Genomic DNA, 21,515 nt, shown 5'->3' on the forward strand with positions numbered 1-21,515 from the left:
CTTCTTCTGCACCTGTGCTCCTATGCCTTGCTCACCTACATTATGTGAAGGGCACAAGAATAAGAGACAGCAAGCTATTTTTAGTAGAAAGACACAATGGTTATTTGGGGACAGCACGACACAGACTCTTTACTCCAGCACAGCATCAAGGAGAGCTGTGGCATGTGTGCTTCGTGTCACCTTCCTCATCTCCAACCAGACACATGGGCCAAGCTCTGTGTTGTGTGCCACGACACTGGGGAAATAAGGATGGTCTGACGCTGGTTTTATATGGGCTGCATTAAAGAGCTCTGCTGAGCTTTCATATTCGTATCTTCTTCCGTGAAAAGAGGTGGGTGGAAAAACAGCATATATGAAAATGCTGCCGGCAAGCTCTCAGTAATTTCCAGGGTGGAGGTGTCTAAGCATCCTCCACACTTCGAAAATACTACATAATGCATGAATGCTTTCTCTGGCTTTACACACATTCTTCAGAGGCAGAAGCGTGGCTGTTTTGGGAACATAACAGGCCAAACCTGCCACGTGTCTGTTTTTTCTCACATTCTATACAATCTGGCCACCGTGTTCCTTGTTCTGTCCTTTTTGTCAGTCCTTAACAAAAGGACTCACTCAAAATCTTACTGTGAAACAAGTAGCTTCATATCCACTACGTGTAGTAGACCAGGTCCTATTAAAACACAAGACGAACTCATGCTGTGACCCGAGTACACTTGTTCAGTTGGGATACAGCAACAGCAAACATGCTATGCAAGTCCAGATGGATTATCTGTCCTGATCCATGTGGGCTCCTTGTTCACCTTTCAATCCTTCCATTTCAGACTGAGTAACAAGTCTTCATCCTCAAAACCCCTGAATAATTCACACCCAGTTGGACCTGCTCGCAAGAGGAGATTTTAATGCAATTTTAAAGATGAACATGGCCTGCAGGAACAAAAATTTGTCAGGGCCTGAGGTTACTGTTGCTCTGCTCCCAGAGCAAACAAAAAAAAGCACAAAAGGACTTGTTAGCCTCACAGTTCTTAAAATTGTCAGTGCTCATGTTCATTTACTATTGAAGATGGAAGCAGCCTGAAGCTTTTTGGCTCCTGGTTCTAATCTGCTGTGATCAATTTTTCAAGTGTATTTCACATGGCAAGAAAGCCTTTGGGTTATTTTATTAATTGTGAAAATGAAGATTAATAGGCCATGTGACATCAGTTTAACTGGGGTTACTGAGGGTCAGATCTCCAGATGTTTGTTTTGGGCTCACTGAAGGTACTGAACCTGACTCCCCCCTAAGCCCAGGTCCCTGAATGTGAAACCAATTGCCAAGCCGGGTTGAATCCTGCTGCCCAGACCTTGGAGTACAGCCCTTCTCCAAGAGCTGCTCAGGTTTTCCATGAGACACAAAGTGGATGCAGTAGAACAACCCCCCCTCCACAACATACGGGACAAATTCCATGTTCTCTGCTTTCCTAGCAAGACTGATGATGACAGGCTCAGTTGCAATTAATTCTTAATGCAGCCTCACACAAAAAAGATGACCTAGAGTCCTCTCTAGTACGCACTGGCTCCTTATCTGTCTGACAGCAACAGTGATTGACAGCAAGCAGTAACAATAAAAGCGGGGCAGGGGGAAGACAAAGCAAAAGTGGGTTTACTTTGCTAACTGGTAATTCAGCCTTTAGCCAGTGTGGTTCTGGACCTGTACTTCAAATACAGCTGAAGACACAAAGGAACAGCTCAAGCAGCAGGTCCTCCTGCCAGACAGCACTGGTGTTATCAGCACCACAGTCTTTGCAAAATCATGAGCTATGCTCAACACAGAAAAACCAAACAAGCAAATAAAAGCCCAAAATGCAATCAATGACTCTGTAGCGAATAAAGCTGTCTAATGCAGGGAGCATGGCTCCTAAAAGAAGAGTCCTCATCAGGAGAGCACAAATGCCTTTCTGCAGTCACTGGTCCATCATCCATAGGATGAGAGGAAATGGATTCCAGTTGTACCAGGGGAGGTCTACATTGGATATTAGGAAAAATTTCTTCACCGAAAAGGTTATGAAGTGTTGGAACGGGCTGCCCAGGGAAGTGGTTGAGTCATCATCCTTGGAGGTATTTAAAAGACGTGTAGACTTGGTGCTTAGGGACATGGTTTAGTGGTGGACTTGGCAGCGCTGGGTTTACAGTTAGACTTGATCCCAAAGGTCTTTTCCAACCTAAATGATTCTATGATTCTACAATCTTCCCTACCTGGACAGTAGCACCTGGCTATCTAGGATGATCTGACAACGCAGGTGACAGCTGTACGGCACCGCTGGGAAAGTACCCAGAAGGATTTCTGTCACATGGCAAACCTGGGACAGGTCCTACCACTACAGCTGCTGCAGCCTGGATCATACGGTATCTCAGATAATCTGAAGTTCAACTGCTTCAAATATATTTTTACAAAGCCTGACTAAGAGTTTGCTTAAAAGCTCTTAAACACAAGGAGCAAACGATCTGAAAACTCATTTCTTACAAACAATTCCTGTGAAGAACTTGGACTTCATGTGCTTACAAGGCAAACAATCGCACAGTGGTTTACAGATGACAATTTCCTGAGGCTTCTCAAAACTGAGTGTGAAAGAACATGAGATTTCTCACAAAGAATAACTTAAGTATTCCTTTTGACTAACTTGTATTAATCCTTAGGAATAAAAAAGTTAATTCAAAGAGAGTTGATTACTTAACCTTTGAAATTAAATGATTTTTGATATTAAAAAAGAATACTAGAAAAAAACACAGCCAAACATAAAAACTCATGAAAATCATACATTAGATCTGCTTCTTATTAACTTTTGCAAACGCTTCCACCAGCAGCTTATTCCTAAAAAAACATGAATATGCAGGAAGAGCTTCCACAATTTCCCCAAAAACTATTTCTCCATCTGCACCAATCCAGTGAGGGAACAGGCATGCTGAACATAAAGTTTCCCTTGTGACAGAAGATAAACTGGGTACAATTAAAGATGGAAAAACTGAGCAAATTAAGTACAAATTTGGAACAGAGTAAAAAAAGTCATTGCTGTTTTTTGAATAAGAATTGAGGAACTCAAAAAGGGCTGAAATGCTGTTTTAGCAGCATTGAAAATGTAAAATCTGAGAAACCACAGGGAAAGTACCAGTGCAAGAGGTGTGGCAGGCAGAGAGGAGACTAAGCACAGGGAAAGAGCTGGAAGCATCTAAATGTGTCTTATAGAGGCAAAGCCCAGCCAGTGGCTGCCAAGGGATAGCTTACATAAGGCAGAAGAGGCAGCGTTGTGTGCCACCTCGTGTTTTCTCTGGGATCCACATTTTGGAGCAATGACCTCGGGTACCCAGCCACAGCAGGAGAAAGAGTTCTTGTTCTCTTTCTGTTCTCGCTGATCCTAATTTAGCATCGGTCATTGTGACAGAGCAGCTATTAGACGTGCACAGGGGTGAATGAAGTAACTGAGTGAGATGTCCTAGCACTGTCACCTGGCCTTGTTCCATGGCCTGATTTTATGGCTGGAGAGCAGGAATCGCCTCGGAGGTGCTGCAGCAGCCACACCATGGCCTGCAGCCCCAAGTGCCTGCGGACACCTTCTCTTGCTGTACAATTTGTGGTGACTGACAACAGAACTCCAGGCACCGTCTAAACTGAAGCAACCAACACAAGGGCTTCACATCTGTCAAGGGTCAGCAAGTCACACTGCACCAACGCACATACTGAATACAACAAGGTCAGGGTCAGAGGACAATGCATCAGGTGCTCATTTTGACGAAGTAGCATGTTAAACATGACAATCCGAAAATGATGGGCATCTGACAAGCATGGACGCAAGTACCTTCCCAAGGCCTAATAATGAGCACTGCAGACCTGCCTCACAACTACAAGCTCTAAATCCCATGTACTGTCGTGTCTACAGATACTCTGTTCACCAGCCTAAACTGTTTACTAAGAATCGGAACTTTACCCAAAAAAAGTCCCCTGCCATATCAGTGTGGTTATTTTTTTCTGTCAGGACTTAGGCTAAAGGACTCGAGCTTGAAGGGCTCCTGCAGGGATAAAAAATGGAACATAGGAAGAGTATACTTTTCAACTCTGGGGCTGAAGTAACTGCTTTGCAGCTCATCTGCTTCAGAGAGGTGCCACTGAAACAGACTTTTTGTTTCTACCTGGGATGCACGGAAAAACCTCAAAAATCCTAAAATAGCACCCTATTCTAGTCAGTGTGATGAAAGTACTCAGACGTGACACTGCCTGGTGCTTTTCTTTTGGGATCAGTGGCTCAAGCCAGGAAGCATCCAGGGATATTTTAAAGACTTTTCTATAAAGAAGCGTTATGTTATGAAAGCAAAGAACATTGGTCTCGGTACACAGACATAAACATGCAGCAGCTGCAGTGAAAGCAGAAGTTGGACAGCTGCATAAAGATGACAGTTTATTTGGTTATAATTCTAGAATTCTAGAGAAAAGTCTTGCTTTTAATATTGTAGCAACTCCTCTTCTGTCAGGTACCACAGCTAAGGTATTTCTTATGCCATGTTAAGCCAATTATGCAGCTTAATGGTGCAATTAGCCACCTGCAGCGCCAGCCCTCCCTAGCAGCTGAGCAGCAGTACTTTGCTACGGCACCCAGTGACCCAGGGCACGCAGTGTGCATCTTCAGGCGCACACACCCCATCTCCTGCTCCTCCCATGCTGATGAGCTGGTTTGGAAAATGACAAATGACTGACAAGTAGGTCCAATGTTTATCTGGCTTTGGAGTTTCTGCAGATGACTCGGGGGCTTCTGCTGAGGTGATGCTAGCTGATGCTTACTGCACCAAAAGCTCCTCTCTGCTTGCAAAAGGCAAGAACATGCTTTTTGACTTGTTAGTGCACAGTGCCTAGAGCAATGCGAGCACTCTGGCCCTAAGATTCTTGATGCTATGGCATTGCAAATGATACTCTTTAGCAATCAGATATTTCTGCAGGAGCATGTACCCAGAAAGGGTACTCTCTGGCAGAGGAAGCATACCAATATCATAAAATGGTGTCCACTGGTGTGGTTACACTGGATGGGATCATCGAGTCTAGTGCCCATTGCTGGAACTACAAGGTCTAGCCATCCCACCTCTGCCAGCACCATACTGCTGCTGCTTCCTTTAAGTTATGGTGTTACACACACGCTTCTCAGAGCCAGCCCGACTCAGATTAACCCAAACAGACAGGGCAGAAAACAGCCTTCTGCTGGATTTGTGAGCTGAAGTGGCACATGAGAGGGTTCAGCAAATGCTAAAGCTGGTATAAGGGCAAGAGGTGACTAAGGAGCAAGATCTTCTGGTGTAAGTTTGGAACAGCTCTGCTCTTGATTCTTTCAGATATCTTCCCTTAAGTATCTTCCCATTACTGATGCAGTACAAACAAAAGTACTGGAAAACAATCTTGACAGCACAGCCCACACAGCCCAGCCCTTTGAGCAGGGACATCAAGAGAACTGCTGAAGGCACAAGGAGACAAACCAGTCCCTGGGGTAAGGAATGAGGTGAACACTCTGGAAATGGTACCGCTTCAGGTTTATATGGGGTATTTCAATGCTCTCAAGGAAGACACACTGACTAAGGTTATGGAACTTGAAACTTGGTCTGAAAATTGCTCAAAATGACTGCATGAATATTTCATAACCATTGACTCCAACTTCTAAATAAAGCTGCCTGTAAAGAATCTTTTTCCAATTCATTCTGGGATGACTTTTCTGTCTTGCACATCACTGCAATAAAGACCTTGCAATCAGAATTCACAGAACACATTTGTCAACAACATACAAATCTGAAGAGGTTCCTGTTCAGTGTGCTACAGACGTACTGGCTTTGCAGGGTTCAATCTGGCAAATGCTCATTTCAAGCAGCAAGCAATCAGACAAGGCACTGAAAAAACGCAAGGCAGCAGGAAATAGCCACTATTTCAAACCAGAAATGCACTGAGGAGTCTGGAAGTACTTAAAGGGAAAAAAAGACAACAATGTCGTTGCTATTACCTTCTGCCTGTCACAAGACACACAATACACAGGAATGCAATAGCCAGAAGAAGAGGAATCAACTTGTGCGCTGAGTAGAAGAAAGATGGAAAATACCCCTTTCAGCATCAGAGGCTGCAACATACTTCTCTCCAATTCCTTCAGCATGTGCTGCCTCCAGGGGTGCTCCTGAGCTTCACCTCCACTGCCCTCCCACAGATCCCATGCCTGTAGGAACCAGACCCTTTCATAGGGATCCCCAAGGGTACGCTTTATTTCAGGTGATGCCACTTAAAAGCAACAGTTTACAAGTTCCAAAGAAACCCTAAATGTCACTCACTGGACCCTTCAGCCTGGCCACATGCCACAGCTGGGGCTGCCCAACATTCACGTGACACCTAGACTGCAACAAAACAGTTAGAAAAGATGGCTCAGTGACATACAGTTCGTAGTTTTGATCTTCTGTCTCTTGCTGCACTGACAGCTCCTCCAAAGTTGCATCAATATCCAGCTGATTCGTCTCCAGCTGCCGTAGCAACGTCTCCCTCTGAAGAAAGAAAAACAAGCTGGGTCTGAGCAGGAAGGGTCACTGTAACAGATCTCCGTGCGCTCACAGGGTGCAGCAAGATCTTGTGGCACCACTCTACCCACAGCAATGCATTAAACAGGAGCTTTGGTCCCTCTCAATTTAAATACAGAAGCACAAAGGGAAGCAGAAGCAGTAGCAAAAGTACATTAATCCAGAAAGTCTGTGTGTAAGAAAGTAACTTGTTCTGTGAGCTGTACTCAGCCATAAATCAATTATGTGTGATTTTCAGACAGCATTGCCAGTTGCATTTGGAAAACAGATCCAACTCCTGTGGAGAACAGTTGGGCAACCCATTCATTCTGCTCTTTTATTTTTCCCTGTGCTAAAGAAGTCCCTCTGTGAGTAGGACCTAGCTGATGCAAAACCTCACAATCATTTTCTTTTTACTGTCAGGGTAGATGACTGAGGACAACCTGTCAACTCAGTGAAATTTTAGAAGTCACTGCCCCTCTGCCTTCAGTTGCTGCCCCACAGATGCAAGACAGACACTCCAGTCCATTTCAAATGTGTGATAAAGTGAGCTGGCTTCACTAACACAAAACAGGGTAGCCTAATTCAGCCCTTTCCCTTCCACGTTTCCAACAGAATCCAAGCAAAAACCTCAGCTGAGGGGAAGTGCTGGCTTAAAAGGTTCAAAATCAATTGCAAATGGTCATGGGACACTCCTCCCAACAGTCCGGATGGCAATGAGAAGAGATCAATAACCACACACATTACGCTGAGGCTGCACGGGCATGGCCAGCTCCAAGGGCTCATCTGCCGTGGATCCAGCACCAACCTCACCTGCCTGCCCAGCAGACCTGGCCCTGCAACATCCTTGAGCCGCAGGGCTAACACAGCATCCATTTCTGCAGAAACACAATTCAGGATCCTCTGGCCAAGACTAGAGCTGTCTGTGGCCACTGCCCCGCTCCACAGTACAAATCTTGTGCCAGAGCCCCTTGCCCTTGGCTCAGACGCAGGCAGCTGGCACACAGCTGGGCACTGGCCAAGCTCCCACCACCAGCCCCGGCACTCTGCTCGCCCCCTGGGGAGGCTCTGAGTGAGGGGCACAAAAGTCACTTTACACACCAAATTCCGGAGTCAAAAATCACGATGTTCAGTGCCTGAAAGTGTCAATCCTCCCTCTCACACTGCCTACACGCTGGATGGCACAGGACGTGGTGACAGCTTGTGCTGAGACACATCCGATGACTCACGGCGCTGCACAGTGCCCGTTAAAGCAGGGTCCACCAGTGCCACAGGCTGCCAAGCTGTGCCACCACCCAGACAGGAGGAAACAGAAGAGAAATCAAAGGTTTCCTCGCAACTGCAAAGGTTTTTGCTTTTATAACTGCTTATCCTCAATGCACATTTAAACTTTCTACTGTGACAAATATTTTTGAAGGTTAGCGTCAGTAACTGTGGTGAATTTTTAATACCGTGTTTCACAACACACATGCTCACTGCAGAGAAATCCCATTAGCATGAAGAGCACAAAAGGAAATAAACTACAAAATGTACAGAATAAAATCCCTATGGGAAGACAGACATTTGTATAAAGCAATGGCATTCAGTTTCCACATGCATATGCTATTGACAATATAGTTTCATACACACGACAATTTTGAAGCTATCAAGAAAGTGTACAAATTTAAAGAGCAACTCACTCATCTGTCTTATATAAAACACACCACGCTACTCTGTCCAAGGGAGTAGTCAGGACACAGCTTGAGCTGTCCGTGGAGCAGGCTGATTTATATAAAATTCTACCATGATTTATATCAGCAAGCATGGCTTTAAGTAATTTTTATTTTGTATTATAAGACCAGGTGACTCATAGCAGTTGATAATGTTTAAACATGCTAATTTACTGGAAGATACATTCTTTCTTGAAATTTAAGAGCTTCTATGACAATATAAGCTAATTTACTGCTTCCAAGGCATTTAGATTCTTCATTTTTACCTTTGCCATTGTGTTAAGAGCTTGGAGTGTTCCATATTTCCTTTGCTATGTAGTTTTTATTTATCATATTCATAAGCTCTATGCAGATGGAAACCTGACTTCCATTAACATGTATACAAAGAATTATGATGTTGTTAGTTAACTCCAATTCCCTTTATTGTGGTATACAGACAAGAAAGTTTCAGCAAAGCATGCTATACACTAAACAGAAGTACTAATAAAGATTTTAGAATTAAAATTCTAGATTTTAGAATTCAAGATTCAATAATTTCAAGATTTTAGAAGTAACAGATTTCATCCTTCTATGTTATTCATATAGTAGATGCAAAAATGAGACAAAAAAGAGCAAGTTTTCTGCTTCTTTGTCCTCAGCTTCCTAAGAGGAGTTAATCAAATGCTGAGCAAATTAGCTGAATAAACAGAGATGGAAGGGACACTGTTCTCCAATGCTTACCTTAGGCACTTAGATAATAGCTTTTATTGAACAAGTGGTTTGCCTTTCCTCATACTTTGGCATTAAGACATATACCAGAGTTGTATTTATTTAAATTTTCACAGATCACAGTAAATTATGAACTTAGATTTAATTAAGAGTGTTGCACTTAATTTTGTAAAAATGTATCACCAATAATGGACTTCCAAATACTTTAAAAATAAATTCTATTTTACCGTGCTGGTATTAAAATATTAAAGAAACAGCTTATTTTTAGCAATGACCCAAAAGAAGGGAATAAATCATGTGCTACAGACCAACGCTTTGGCTGAATGCCACTTTCAAGTGCTTCCTGGGAAAAGGCAATTTCAGCTGTCTGCAGAATTTTGTCTCCTTCCAAGCGCAGCATCTGAAGGCCTGGTTGACCTGCTCACATTTGCACATTACATGGGCCACCAGCAATACCTACAGCTAAACTCCATTCTCAGGTTTGACAATCCTTCCCCTGGAAAGGAACTGATAAATAATTGAAAAGCCCCGGTTAGCTAGTGGGAACAAGCTCTGTACTGGGGGTATGAATTTCAGCCACTGCTTTCTTCATGAAAGATGCATGAATGTAAGCTGAAGACAGAAATGTGCAACTTAAAACCAATGCACTGAACACCAACTCCGCTAAAGGACAGCCTGGAATCTCACACACAGCTGAACAACTCTTCCCCTCGAGAGCTGCAGGAGGTTAGGCAGAGGAACACAGAGAAACCTCAGAGATCCACCGAGACTGATTAAATCATATGTGCATTTAATACCTGGTAGCATTCCTTTCCTTTAACCCTGCTTTGCTCCAAAGTACCAGGGAAATTACTTCTTTCTGGAGCTTGTTACTGGCAAGTCTCTCTGAAGGTACAAGCAGAACCTTTACAAATTAAGGCTAGCTGTGATTTTCCTACAAATTTTAACATCGTGCTGTGCTGGTTGTTAATCAGGCCCAGCGGGGCCAACCCTGGCTCCCTGTGCACTCAAAGGCAAGGCTCCCAGCGGGTCTCCAGCAGCAGCAAAACGCCCAGAGCCACCCAGCAGGAGCACTGAAAAAACTAAGTGCATTGCATCTTGGTGAAGCAAAGCCCTGGATGGAAGCAACCACAAGCCTCCTCCAGCTTTGCAGTGTCACCTGCCTCGGCACAGAACAGCAAGGCCAGGGATCCCCCGCACACCAGAGGGAAATGAAACAAGCCATCTCCACATCGGATGCTATGCTGTGATTTTTATCAGAACGCACACAAAAGCATCCCAGTATGAGCACAGAACTGCACAAATTAGTTCTGGTGTTGCTGTTTTAAAGGAAAAGCCAGGCAGCTATGATCTGATCACTCTCTCCTTGGCTGAGGCACAGGACAACCTCCTCAACTGCTGCCTTCTGCGTTGTTGTACAAAGAACAGAGCAAACATTTACAAGCATGGTTTACGTGTGCCTACCCACATCTCCCCTTGCACATTTTGAGAACTCAATTGTAATGAGAAGCCTTTTCAGGTCTGTTCCTGCTGTTGCATTATTGAATTACATTACATGAAAAACACAGGATTTGGGAGTCTAATTCTGCAGGACCTGTACCTTTTGGAGTACTCCCAGTGGCACCCTTAGCCCACTGAGAAGGAGAACAAATTTGGGCTGGTCACCCCATTTCCTTCACCTCTCCCGAGCAATTGTCACTGGAATCTCCAAACAACTAAAGTTTTTAGCAGATTTATTTTTTTCTATTTCCCTAAAGACCAAGATTTGACCAAGAAATTCTCTGGCTTTGGGGGCAATTACCTTACCTAAACGTCCTAATGGCTTTCAGTTTCAGATTAACAGATCATGTTTACTCATACACAGCACATTTAAATGAAAGGTCCCCTAAGACTCACATCCTAAAGCTGCTTCCAAGCAAACCCAAAACTACAAATACTTTGGTATTTCCTGCTTATAAATATGGCTAGGGAAATCATTAATATACTGACTATTAACAGTATCGTTATGACCAGCTTTCAGAAACAAATCTGGCAGGAAGACTGTGCTAATGTCTTTGTCTCGTATCAACATCTATTTGAGAAAAAAAGGAGAGCTGTAACAAAACCAACAAAAGTAACCTGGGAACTAATTATTATGCATGATTTCCACAAGACATCGCTTTACCATAGGAGCAGAGGTTATAAAATCAAACATTTAACCAACACCATGCTGGTAGATTTCAATCTTCTCCACTGAGCAGCACGTCGGGTCTATATCTGAGATTTCTACAACCTCCTCCTCAGAAATCTGACTTGTTTTACTGGGGTACTATATGTTCAATTTTCTTAGTGTGGTTCTTTCTGCTCTGCAGCCTGAGGACGTGGTAACATCCACCAATAGATCTGAGCTTCCTCTGCACTAGCATTTCAGTGGGGATTACTTGTATAAAAATACACATAGACATTTCAATTACTAGTTGAAAAATAATCAAGATCAACTGCCTGTTTTTTCCATACAACAGAAAACAATGATATAGCATCACATGTACCCCTAAAAAGCATCTGCTGTTGATCCCAAAGGACCCCTTCCCGGTCACCTCAGAAAGGTCCTCTTCTAAAGAACCACAACTGAGAATTCCACCCTTCTGTGCCCATCCAGCCTTTGCCTTTCTACTCAGTCCACCTAAGAAGCCTCAATTATGAAGGAAATGTGAGGCTTGGATCTATGTGCAAAGGATCCAAGCAGATCAGCTATCACTAGGGCAAAGATTCTCAGCAAACAGTTGTCCCTGAACTGTTCAGTTCACGCCCAAATCAACTTGCATCTGAATTTTAGTTAACAGAATTTAAATACAAAGTTAACAAATGTGCCTAGGTAACAGTTTTGACTTTGGCAGCTACACCACTGGACGCAATTTTCTTGCCAGTGCTGTTCATCACCTTGGAGCCTTCCTTTAGAGGTAGGCATTTGCGATTACAGCAGAGAAGAGCCCTCTCGCAAGCAGACATGTTTAAGTCACTGGCACCAATGTACTAACATAATTTTGTTCCAATAACTCTTACGAAAATAGAAATTACTCAGGATCCTGTAACAACAAAAGAACCCCCAAATACCAAATTCCCACCTTAGAGACAGAGAAAATGACATTTGTCCCACCTGCCCAGCTCATCAGGGAAATGCCCTCTGTCTTACCTGCAGCTGCAAGAAGGGGATATTGAAGAACTTGTGCAGGTATTTGAGGCCAAAGCTGTTCTTCATGGAAGACTCAGCGTAGCGAAAATACGAGGAGCCGGGAGGCCTGTCTCAACCAGATAGGTAGAGAGAAAAAAAACTGAACAAAGGACATGGACTGCACACACACAGAAGAGGCCCCTGTCACACTGCATACCATGAACGATCCTCATTTACCAGCCATCCCGTCAACCTCTAAATGTAGGCTAGCAAGTCATTCTGCTAGCGACTTGTTATTTTATTTACAGACAAAATTCACACTTTGTTCCTCCTAAAGGGTGGCAGAACACAGCTGTTACGTTGCAGTGCCATGTGGCTGCCAGACTAAGAAATTCTGTGTCAGGACACTGGGCCATTGGTTTACTAAACTGGGGGTTTCACAGCTGTACAAGCTGTTCATTTCTCAGTGAAGGTTTTGTTTTAAAACCACAAACAGACCTACATAAGTCATAGATAAAGACGGACTTGTAAAGAAATGATTACATTACAGATAAAGTCTTAAAACTGATATAATTTCTGGGTGCCTGATGTAGGCATAAACAAGTAAGAGACTAGGAAAATGAAAAAATGCCTTAAAAACATAAAACCACACAAAAAGGTACAACCCATTGAATCCTGACTAACAAGTAGTATTTCATACTAAATAACAGAGCACATCAGATCTTTGCATGAGAGAAAATCTTGCCTGGCTGGCAAGAGAGGCGTATGATTTGGCTGTGCCCAGTAAATACTGTGTGGGGATGCTCTCAGAGCAAGAGCAAGGAAGACAGCTGCACTAGCTGGCTCTCTTGTAGCAGAATTATTTAGAGTAGAGAACAGTTGTGCTGCAGGGAGAGGATTCTTTCACAAGAGAAGGACTAACCAGAAAGAAGGTGACTTCTTGGGAAGGCAGATGCTCACTATTTCCAGATACATAGCTAACAATCTGCCCAGAACAGGCTCCTAAATCAAAGAGCTCATCGTGTAAACTGAAGCTGCTGTGTGAAGTACTCAGAGCTATGAAAGCCCAAAAGTTAGGCACAGGGTCAAGAGGATGAACGTGATGTGCATTTGAAACACAGCAGCAATACGGTTATCTACAGCTGATGACAGAGAGCAGCCGAGGTCCACTCCCCTGCCTGGTGACCATGGTGCCACCTTACCTGTTTAGATTGTCGATGAGGTCCCGCACATCGCCAGGCAGAATGACCCGGTGCTCCCCCATGTCTCGGTAATTCCCAAGCACGCACACTGGAACGTGGGTCGGCACTTTAGGAAGCTCCCTCAGAATATAGTTAAATGTCCTTCACCACAGGAGAGAGATAAAGGCAGATGAGTAGGAAACATCGTTCTGCGATAGTCGTTCCAAGACTGTGGCTTCTTTGCTCCCCTCAGAGAAATACATTAACTGTAAATATGTTTGTATCATTCTTTATCCAAAAACAACTTGACCAGTTCAATAATCCACTTCTACTGGCAACCTCACATCTCCTACAGCAGTATTTCCCTCAGTCCTATGAAACCGTGTGGGGTCAGCAGAAGGATTCCCTCCCTTCAGCTGCCAGCAGGCTCACTGACCCATACCAAATCTGTAAAACACAAGCTCAAACATAAAGCAGGAACTCTTACCACCTCCTCTTTCCACTCTGGCTTCCATATGTCTCTCACCCTCCTCAGCAGATGTGAAAAATGAACAGTTCATTATTTCTGTATGTTAATACAGCCTGGGGCCTCTAAATAATCCTTACTAATACCACTCTTCCTGAGAATTTCTCACAGGCATTCCCCTTTCCCTTGTGTTCTGGAGAGCAAGGGTTTGTAACATGCCCAGCATACTTTGCACCTGTGATAGCACTAATTAGCAAGCCTCAGACAGCAGTATCTGAGAAACTGCAGTATGCAAGCCCACAGGGAGACTGCCTGTTTGAAACAAACCCAGGAGAGGAGTATATTAAAAGACGTGTCAGAAGAGAAAGCTACTGTTTTAAGAGATACAACTCATTAGGCTGGTTATCAGCTCTAGAGTCCATCTGGGAATCAAGAGGTCTAGAAGTCATTTGTTTTCATTAAACAAGCGATAATCACATGGTGCATGCCACTGAAGATGTCTTACCACTGTTTGGTGATGTCAAACATCATCACTACACCATTGCAGTTCTTATAGACATCCAGGAACTCTGCATCCAGAGCCATCTCTGACTCTGCCTGAGGAAATAAAGCCAAAGAGGCAGTAAATAACTTGATTCAACTTCAGGCTTGCACAGAACACAACTGATACAGTGCTGAACAGGTAAACTTTCTAAAGTGACAGCCCACTGTAAGAATTACCTGTGGATTTCACATCATCATTGTTTAAGCAAGATATCTGGTGGTTCGCAGCTTCCACTGCCCATATGAGCTGCACGTGAAGCACCTGACAATGCCTGAAAAAACCCATGTCTGACAGCAAATGCTACCCCCCCACCCCCCACTCCCCCGACTCTTTCCCCTGTGCCCCCAAATCCTGCACTGGCAAGACAACTCCATATAAGCTACAGGATGGAGGACAGAGGACACAGCTCCCATTTCATCTCTTTGCCAACCCAAATATTGACCGTACTTCTAATGCTTCTGGGTATAAAGCCAGGATGAAGTTTCCACTGAATTTCTCCCATTCAGGGCCAAAAGTATTTATTAGTACCTGAATTGCTTTTCATCATTTGGATTCTACATGCTGCAAAATACAGTACTGGTCACGTTTGCGAAGGAAGAAGCAGCTGTGGTATCTGTTCTCATAAAAGCTTTTTCCCATAGGAGAATATTTTAAAAGAAAATTTTCCTAATTGGACTGCACAGATTGAGTGGGACTGGCACCCTGGTGAAACAGGTAACTCTTCGCTGCCCTGACCCATCCCCAGAACCAAGTGTTCAGCTCTCTGCCTATCAGTGACGCTGCTTTTCTCACCAATTTCAACAAAGTGGTTATGGAGCAAGTACCAGAACTTGCCCGTGCACTGAGCCCCCAAAGGCACTGATACAGGAGCAATAAAGCTCTTTAAGAGCTGCAGCATAGATCATGGAATCAAGGGCCTTTAAAATGAATTTTTCTTGGGGATAAAATCATACATCTTTTGAAAGAGATGCCATGGAAGTGCACTGGCAGCCCAAATGCAGTTTGGGGAACGTGGTAGTATGGTCTTCCATACAGCACTTTGTTCTACAGCAGAAGATCCAAAGGAGATATGCTCATGGAAAAGCCTTGAGAAAGCCACTCTGTTTACTTTTATGTGCTAGGTGGCACTTCTATTGACCCTTCCTCCTCTGTTATTTCAAAGGGTGTTAAAAGGTAATTGTTAGCCCAGTTTTATGGAGCGGCCAGAGAGCATGGCATCAAATGACTCCTCCACACCTCACAAGAATTCCATCACAAAAGGACTTCCTGCCACTGACCATGTGCAGACAGGTACAAAGCTACGGAGTAAACATCTGGGGTGCAGTCATTCCCAAAAGACAAAATGGAAAACAGCAGGAAAGTTGTGGTGAAGGCAGAAACAGGGATAAAATGCACAGGCAAAAGACTGAAGAGCATTAGGGATCACACTGCCCCTCATCTGCCTCCTAGGCCGGCCTTAAAGCAGAAACAAGTATAGAACTTACTGTCCATGGACCAAAGGTGGACTAGAGACCTCCTGTTAAGAGGCAGACATCTGCATTCAAGGTGACTCACCTCCTGAGGGTCATTTTCCAGTTTCAAACCATCTCCTCGCTTTTTGCATTTTCCTTAAAAAGAATTGTAAAAAAAAAAATAAAATAAAAATGCATTACACTGGGCAGAGAACTCCAGGATCTCCTGGATGGGTCTGAGCAGGACTACAGCATTCTGAACATGACCTTAAAAGCAGATCCAACTTCTACTATAAGCATGGGGAATGAGGAGGGGTGGGACAGGCATGCCTTGCTGAAGAACACCAGCTACCCTGTTCAAGAACACTAGCCACTCTAATTCAAAGATGAATAGGAAGAAAGCCTGAAGTAGCTTAAACCATGCTCTTCACAGCATAAAGTCACAATGACTGAATAATAGAGGGTTTGGTGCACTCCCTGACCACAAAGGGAAGGGGTTTTGTTGCCCTTTTTTGTTGCACTAATGTTGAAGAAGCAAAAGATCGTGGGGCTGCTATGACTGAACTGCACAACTACGTACACAGCCTTCCTGAGAGATGCTATGACGCTGCTGTGCTACGTCACTGACCTGAAGCAAGCAGTCTTGTCAAAAAACATGATCTCAGAGTGCACTGGGTGCTTTGGGCTGACTTGTGACCAAAAAAAAAAAAGGGGGGAGCCAGATTATGAAAATTTAACAGCCAGAAGACAGACAGAACAGGGGGAAATCCAAGCAAAATCAAATAAACTGTGGCAAGGGGGCTGTGGAGAAGTAGAAAGACAGCCTACAGGTGTGTGAAAGGCCAGAGCCAGAGGGTCAGGTCTGGTCATCACCAGCGAAGGCGCAGAAAGGAAATCCTCCAGAGGCACCATCCAAAGCCACACGCTCTAGAGACACGCACACAAAAATAAGCTAGAGAACAGATGAAACTCTAAGCTCACAGGAAAAGTGCAAGAGGCAACAGGCTAAACACTTGGAGCAGTGTTTAGAACTAGAAAACTTGCCCTACAGTCTCGCAGCCACAATCCCATCTGGAGAAATCTAACAGTTTCTCTCCAACTCATCTGCTTCCTCTAAGGCACGTGCATAGAGCCCTTACACTTAAAGGACAGATCCCCCTGAGACTTCTCCCTTTTCTTACAGCTTCAGTAAGCACTTGATAAGTTTGCAAACTGACATTTTAAAGTACCACTGCCATTTGACTCAGCACCCCCAAAAAAGGAGGTGGTGTTTTGAAACCTCAGGCTCCCTGAAAATTTTGCATTACATCAGTTACGCTGTAATCATGTTTCCAAATCTTAAAGCCTGCAACCACAGCAGACAGAGAAGAAAACACCATGTATCTGTACCTACAATTAGCAGAGCAGCAATCAGCTAACATGATTTTCTGGTGTAGACACTCAGCACTAAGGACTGCCAGGAGTCTCAATGTGTAAGGGTGAGGACATCTTCTTTCACCTACGGCCAAAGAAGTTTAGTGTGGACATACCGTGAAAAAATCTGTCTTCACCTCCCAGATATTTTTTAAACTCTATGTACAGCAGAGTCCAGAGTTTTATCAAATGATGAGCACTGCAAAATTAATAACCCTGCAAGGTGTGGAGTTATGTTTTACAGATACCAAATATCTTCCAGATGCTACTGAGAGCAATTAAGAACTGTACCGCTGAATTAACTTTGTTCTGTATTTTCCTAGTCAAGATAATGATGAGTTAACTAAATTATAATGGCAGAGGCTTGGAATTCCTTCTCATAATTTCTAGAAATTCCCTGTGACACTGACAACAGAAAGTGTTGGCAGATCGGATGCACCTGCAAAAAAAACTCTCACCGACTCTTTAAAAGACTCTGCAGCACTTGGGACCAAAATAGCTTCCACCGACTATTCACCTCTGCTGATTAACGCGGAGCAACAACTTGTAAAATTCATGGTTCTGCCAGATGCTGCATGTGCAACAAAGTGTTCTGTTCTTTTTGCACACAGGTCAAGGATAAACAGTTACGAAACACAAGTTATTCATGAAAGTTTAATGCTGCAGGATATCAAGAGATTCCAGCTCTTATACCCTGACACTGTGTCTGGTGGGTTCTTCTGTGCACCGCTAAAAAATGTTTGATCCCCTCGTGTCATCTTACTGTTGACATCTGAAAGTAGCAGAAATATTAATCCTGATCCTTCCCTATTCGTACAATGTATCTCCCTGGAAGATCCAAGTATGGGCTCTGATTTTTTCCCAGAGCAACTCAAAGTGTGGGATGTCTAGGATGTGCATGTCTTTTCCCACTTCAATTAAATTCACTTCAAGTCAGTGGCATTTGTGTGGCTTCTCTGAATATCAAAACATCACTTTTTCTGCAGTTACTGCTAAATTATGCTTGCCATGACCTGAATTTCTACGTATTAAAACAAAAGCCAAAAAACCCACAAATACTCTTCATAGTTCTCCCACCCAGAGCAATCAAGGTGGGAGCAATCTTCTTTCTAACCTGGCCACGTTTACAACCAATGCTTTGAGAGCGAGTATGACTCGCACCCCTCTCCCTCCTTATGGCTTTATGTGTGTATCAAGAGGAATGAGTAATATTCTTACATGATGCTCATCGCTGCTGTAAAGGAGGTCATCTATAAAGGAGTAGGGGAGCTGAAAAGCGCATGTGTGTACATATTCATGCACAGTGTCTATTTTTGGAGCCAAAACTGCAGGATGAACCAGATAAAGACAAGACGTATGTAATTAAAAGATGCAATTCAGCCTGTAAAGGGAAGTGCACCATGAAGATTGTGTTGTTGTATGAACATGGTCCTGTGTTTAAGGCTGCACTAATGTGCAATCTAGGAACCTCAATTAGAAAGCAAGGGTCTTCATGTTCCGATTGCCCTGCTTCTCTACCTAGAACTATGACTGCTCCTTATTTACAGGCATAATAGCAACACTGAAGCCAAATAACCTTGCAGCAGTGCCCTGAAGTCTACAGAACAATTCTTACTCAACACCAGAGAACTGGGTTCCTGGCCAGCACCTGAGAGCTTCTGCACCTCTGTGTACCATCAGTTTTGTTGCAGGACAGCAAGGATTCAGTACAGCTTGCCAACAAATGCTGTCCACAGTGTGAGCAAGATGCTTCTGTTCACCATTCAAAAACACATGTCTAGAATATTTGCATCCCCAGTGTTATCTCACTTAACGACACCTGAAAATAACAGAAATATTAATTCTGAACCTTTCTCCTTCTTGCAGCACACCTCTGGGAGGGAGAGGGATGAAAGGGCAGGGAGAGGAAAGGAATCTCCATGAGGGAAAGAGTTTATGCTGTTTTGGGGGCAACAGAAAAAACCATGGTTTAAGCCCTTCAGTTAGCATATGAGAAAAGGTGCAGGAACCGAACTAGCATAAGTTACAAGACAGGAGATCAGAATTCTTCTTGAATCACCTGCATTCAAACAGCTTCTCTGCATTCAGGATCTATTACAGCTTTATGACCTGCAGTAGTTATACAACTTGCTGCAAAGCCAGAAAGATGAGTCAGGATCTGACTTTTTGCTGAGAGATATCTTTCCTATGCTCTATTAGACCCAAGGGCAGCAAAGGAGATGGTATTTACTACACATGCCACACAAAATTCAATACAATCCATAGCTGGGGGCAAGCTCTACTTGTTAAGGTTTTAACAAATGGCATCATTACACAAATGAGCCCAGCTCTCTGAGCAGGCCCAAGAAGAAAACAGCAGGCTGCAGGGGAGTCTGTACTGTAGTGACTTTGCACATTAAGAAAAAAAACAAACCCAAAGAATCAAAAAAAAGTTAAGAGGAGCAGTACAGTATAGCAGCTGCCATTCCCTGCTGCTTCACCACACTGACCAACCTCACAGGTTTTAAACTTTCACTACAAATCTCTCCACACTTCCAAATTAACATCTATGTGCTAAACAAATGACACCAAGCTAAACCACCAGCCAGGCAGACCCAACCGAGCTGCCTCTTGGACTTGGAACAGTCTGGAGGGAAAAATCAAAGCACACTGCTGAACTAACAAGGACAGGGAGGCACACTGCTGGTAAGCGTGAGGAGAAATACCACTTAGTAAAACCACATTTAACTTCAGTCCAAAAATGCACATCAAGGGTGCGATTCATTAAGTTTCCCCAATCCTCTGGTGCATGTTCACACCGGGACATGAAGAACAGCAGCACTGCACAGCAGAGAAGAGGCCGAAGCCACTTTGCAAGACTAAAGTTGAAAACTGCAGTTTATGGATACATCTTTTAGACAGTCTAGCTACATCCCCACATCAGGCTTTCAACACATTTTCAAATATCTTCATTTAAATAGAGGTCTATTAATTCTCTCTAACAAGGAAAAATTCTTCCAAAATGGGGAAACACTGGCAAAAAAAATTAGCTTGGGTAACAGTGTACGTTGAAATGCATGTTCAGAACGTGCATTTTATGGCAGTTTCAAATCCAGCTGGAAAAATGCAGCATTCTGCACAACTCTAAATATGCGCTTTAGCCAGGATCTGGTAGGGAAGGAAAAAAAGGAGGATCAGGCCTTGTCAGCACTATGCTGCAGCAGCAGTGGATACTTCAATACTAAAAGTCTACAGTCTAGACTAGTGTTGCTCTCACCGAAAGCATCACGCAGGAGGATTTTTTGTCCTAAGCATATAGAAGGAAGAACAAAAATGTCATAAGGTAACATTAAGATGAAAGTTAGATATGAGCAAGCACATTTTCCTGAAGTTGTACTTGAAAGGATTTGATTTCGTTGTACCATGATGATCTGAATTTTTACACATTGGCTGAGTACATTTGATTACATAAAAATACATATCTGTGGTCCATAAGAGGAATCTTAACAGAATGAGTTTTATTTCAAAAGAATATGAAGTGGGGAGAAAAGAGTCCCTTTAGATTTCTAACACATGCTCCACTGTCAGAAATGAAAGCAGAATCAGAAGAGCTGTAATCAACATCTGCATGTATCAAATCCAATCCTTTTTGCCAAAAAAATGGTAAGTCTCTAGTTGAGAAGACGATTCTGCTCAGAGAAGCTATTCACAGAAATAAATGCTGGAACCACACGATTCCCAAATTAACTCCGTATCCATTCATACCAAAGTTGCAAGGCTGCGAGAAAACAGATGTTTTGCTCAGATTCCGGCCCTGCACTTGTTATCCTAGGATCTAAAAGCCAAACTGTAATTAGGCTGACTTCAGCAGTAACTCTGACCTAAGTAAGATTTCGTCTACGCTGTGAAAACAAGGGTTTAAAAGAATAAAAAGATAAAGTGCTCAGGATTTTCATTTAAAGTTACTGCCTCGGGTTTAACCTAAAGGCTCCATTATGCATCTGAGCTACAGCTGCTATCTTTAACTACCTCTGCTACTGTTTTGAATACAATTTACCTCAATGAAAAATTACATTTCTCCCTTTCCCACTCCCTATAGTACTTACGTTCTTCATTTTTGGTGTTAACACATGTGTAAGTTGGTGGTACAGCAGAAGTAGCCCACCTAGGATGCAGTTCTGCTGGGGAATGCATGCCAGCACAGATTCTAGCTAAGGCTGCAGGAAAGGTCGCAGCAGACAACCACAGAAATTTAAGTTTCGATGACTGCGGTCAACAGATTTGACCAACAGAAACACACAAACAAGGAGCACAACTCACGGAGCGCGAGACGCTCGCTTGTAAAGCTGCTTTCCTGACTATACTCACACTTT

At 43.4% G+C, this 21,515-nt stretch overlaps 1 protein-coding gene across 3 annotated transcripts in view; it reads right to left on the reverse strand.

The window, feature by feature from the left end:
- RABL6 (RAB, member RAS oncogene family like 6) overlaps nucleotides 1-21,515 on the reverse strand; it is a 58,695-nt gene that overhangs the window by 21,948 nt on the left and 15,232 nt on the right. For 2 of the 3 annotated variants that reach the window (XM_056351707.1, XM_056351708.1), the window contains 5 exons: nucleotides 15,854-15,906; nucleotides 14,261-14,352; nucleotides 13,311-13,451; nucleotides 12,130-12,235; nucleotides 6,425-6,528 (listed from right to left, as the gene is read on the reverse strand). In XM_056351707.1, coding sequence (XP_056207682.1) covers nucleotides 6,425-6,528; nucleotides 12,130-12,235; nucleotides 13,311-13,451; nucleotides 14,261-14,352; nucleotides 15,854-15,906 — 496 coding nt within the window. Of the gene's footprint in view, nucleotides 1-6,424; nucleotides 6,529-12,129; nucleotides 12,236-13,310; nucleotides 13,452-14,260; nucleotides 14,353-15,853; nucleotides 15,907-20,419; nucleotides 20,450-21,515 lie in introns of all 3 variants that reach the window. The other variant, XM_056351706.1, reaches the window with a different exon arrangement.

Source organism: Falco biarmicus, chromosome 9 (assembly GCF_023638135.1).
Source record: "Falco biarmicus isolate bFalBia1 chromosome 9, bFalBia1.pri, whole genome shotgun sequence".
NCBI lineage: Eukaryota > Metazoa > Chordata > Aves > Falconiformes > Falconidae > Falco > Falco biarmicus.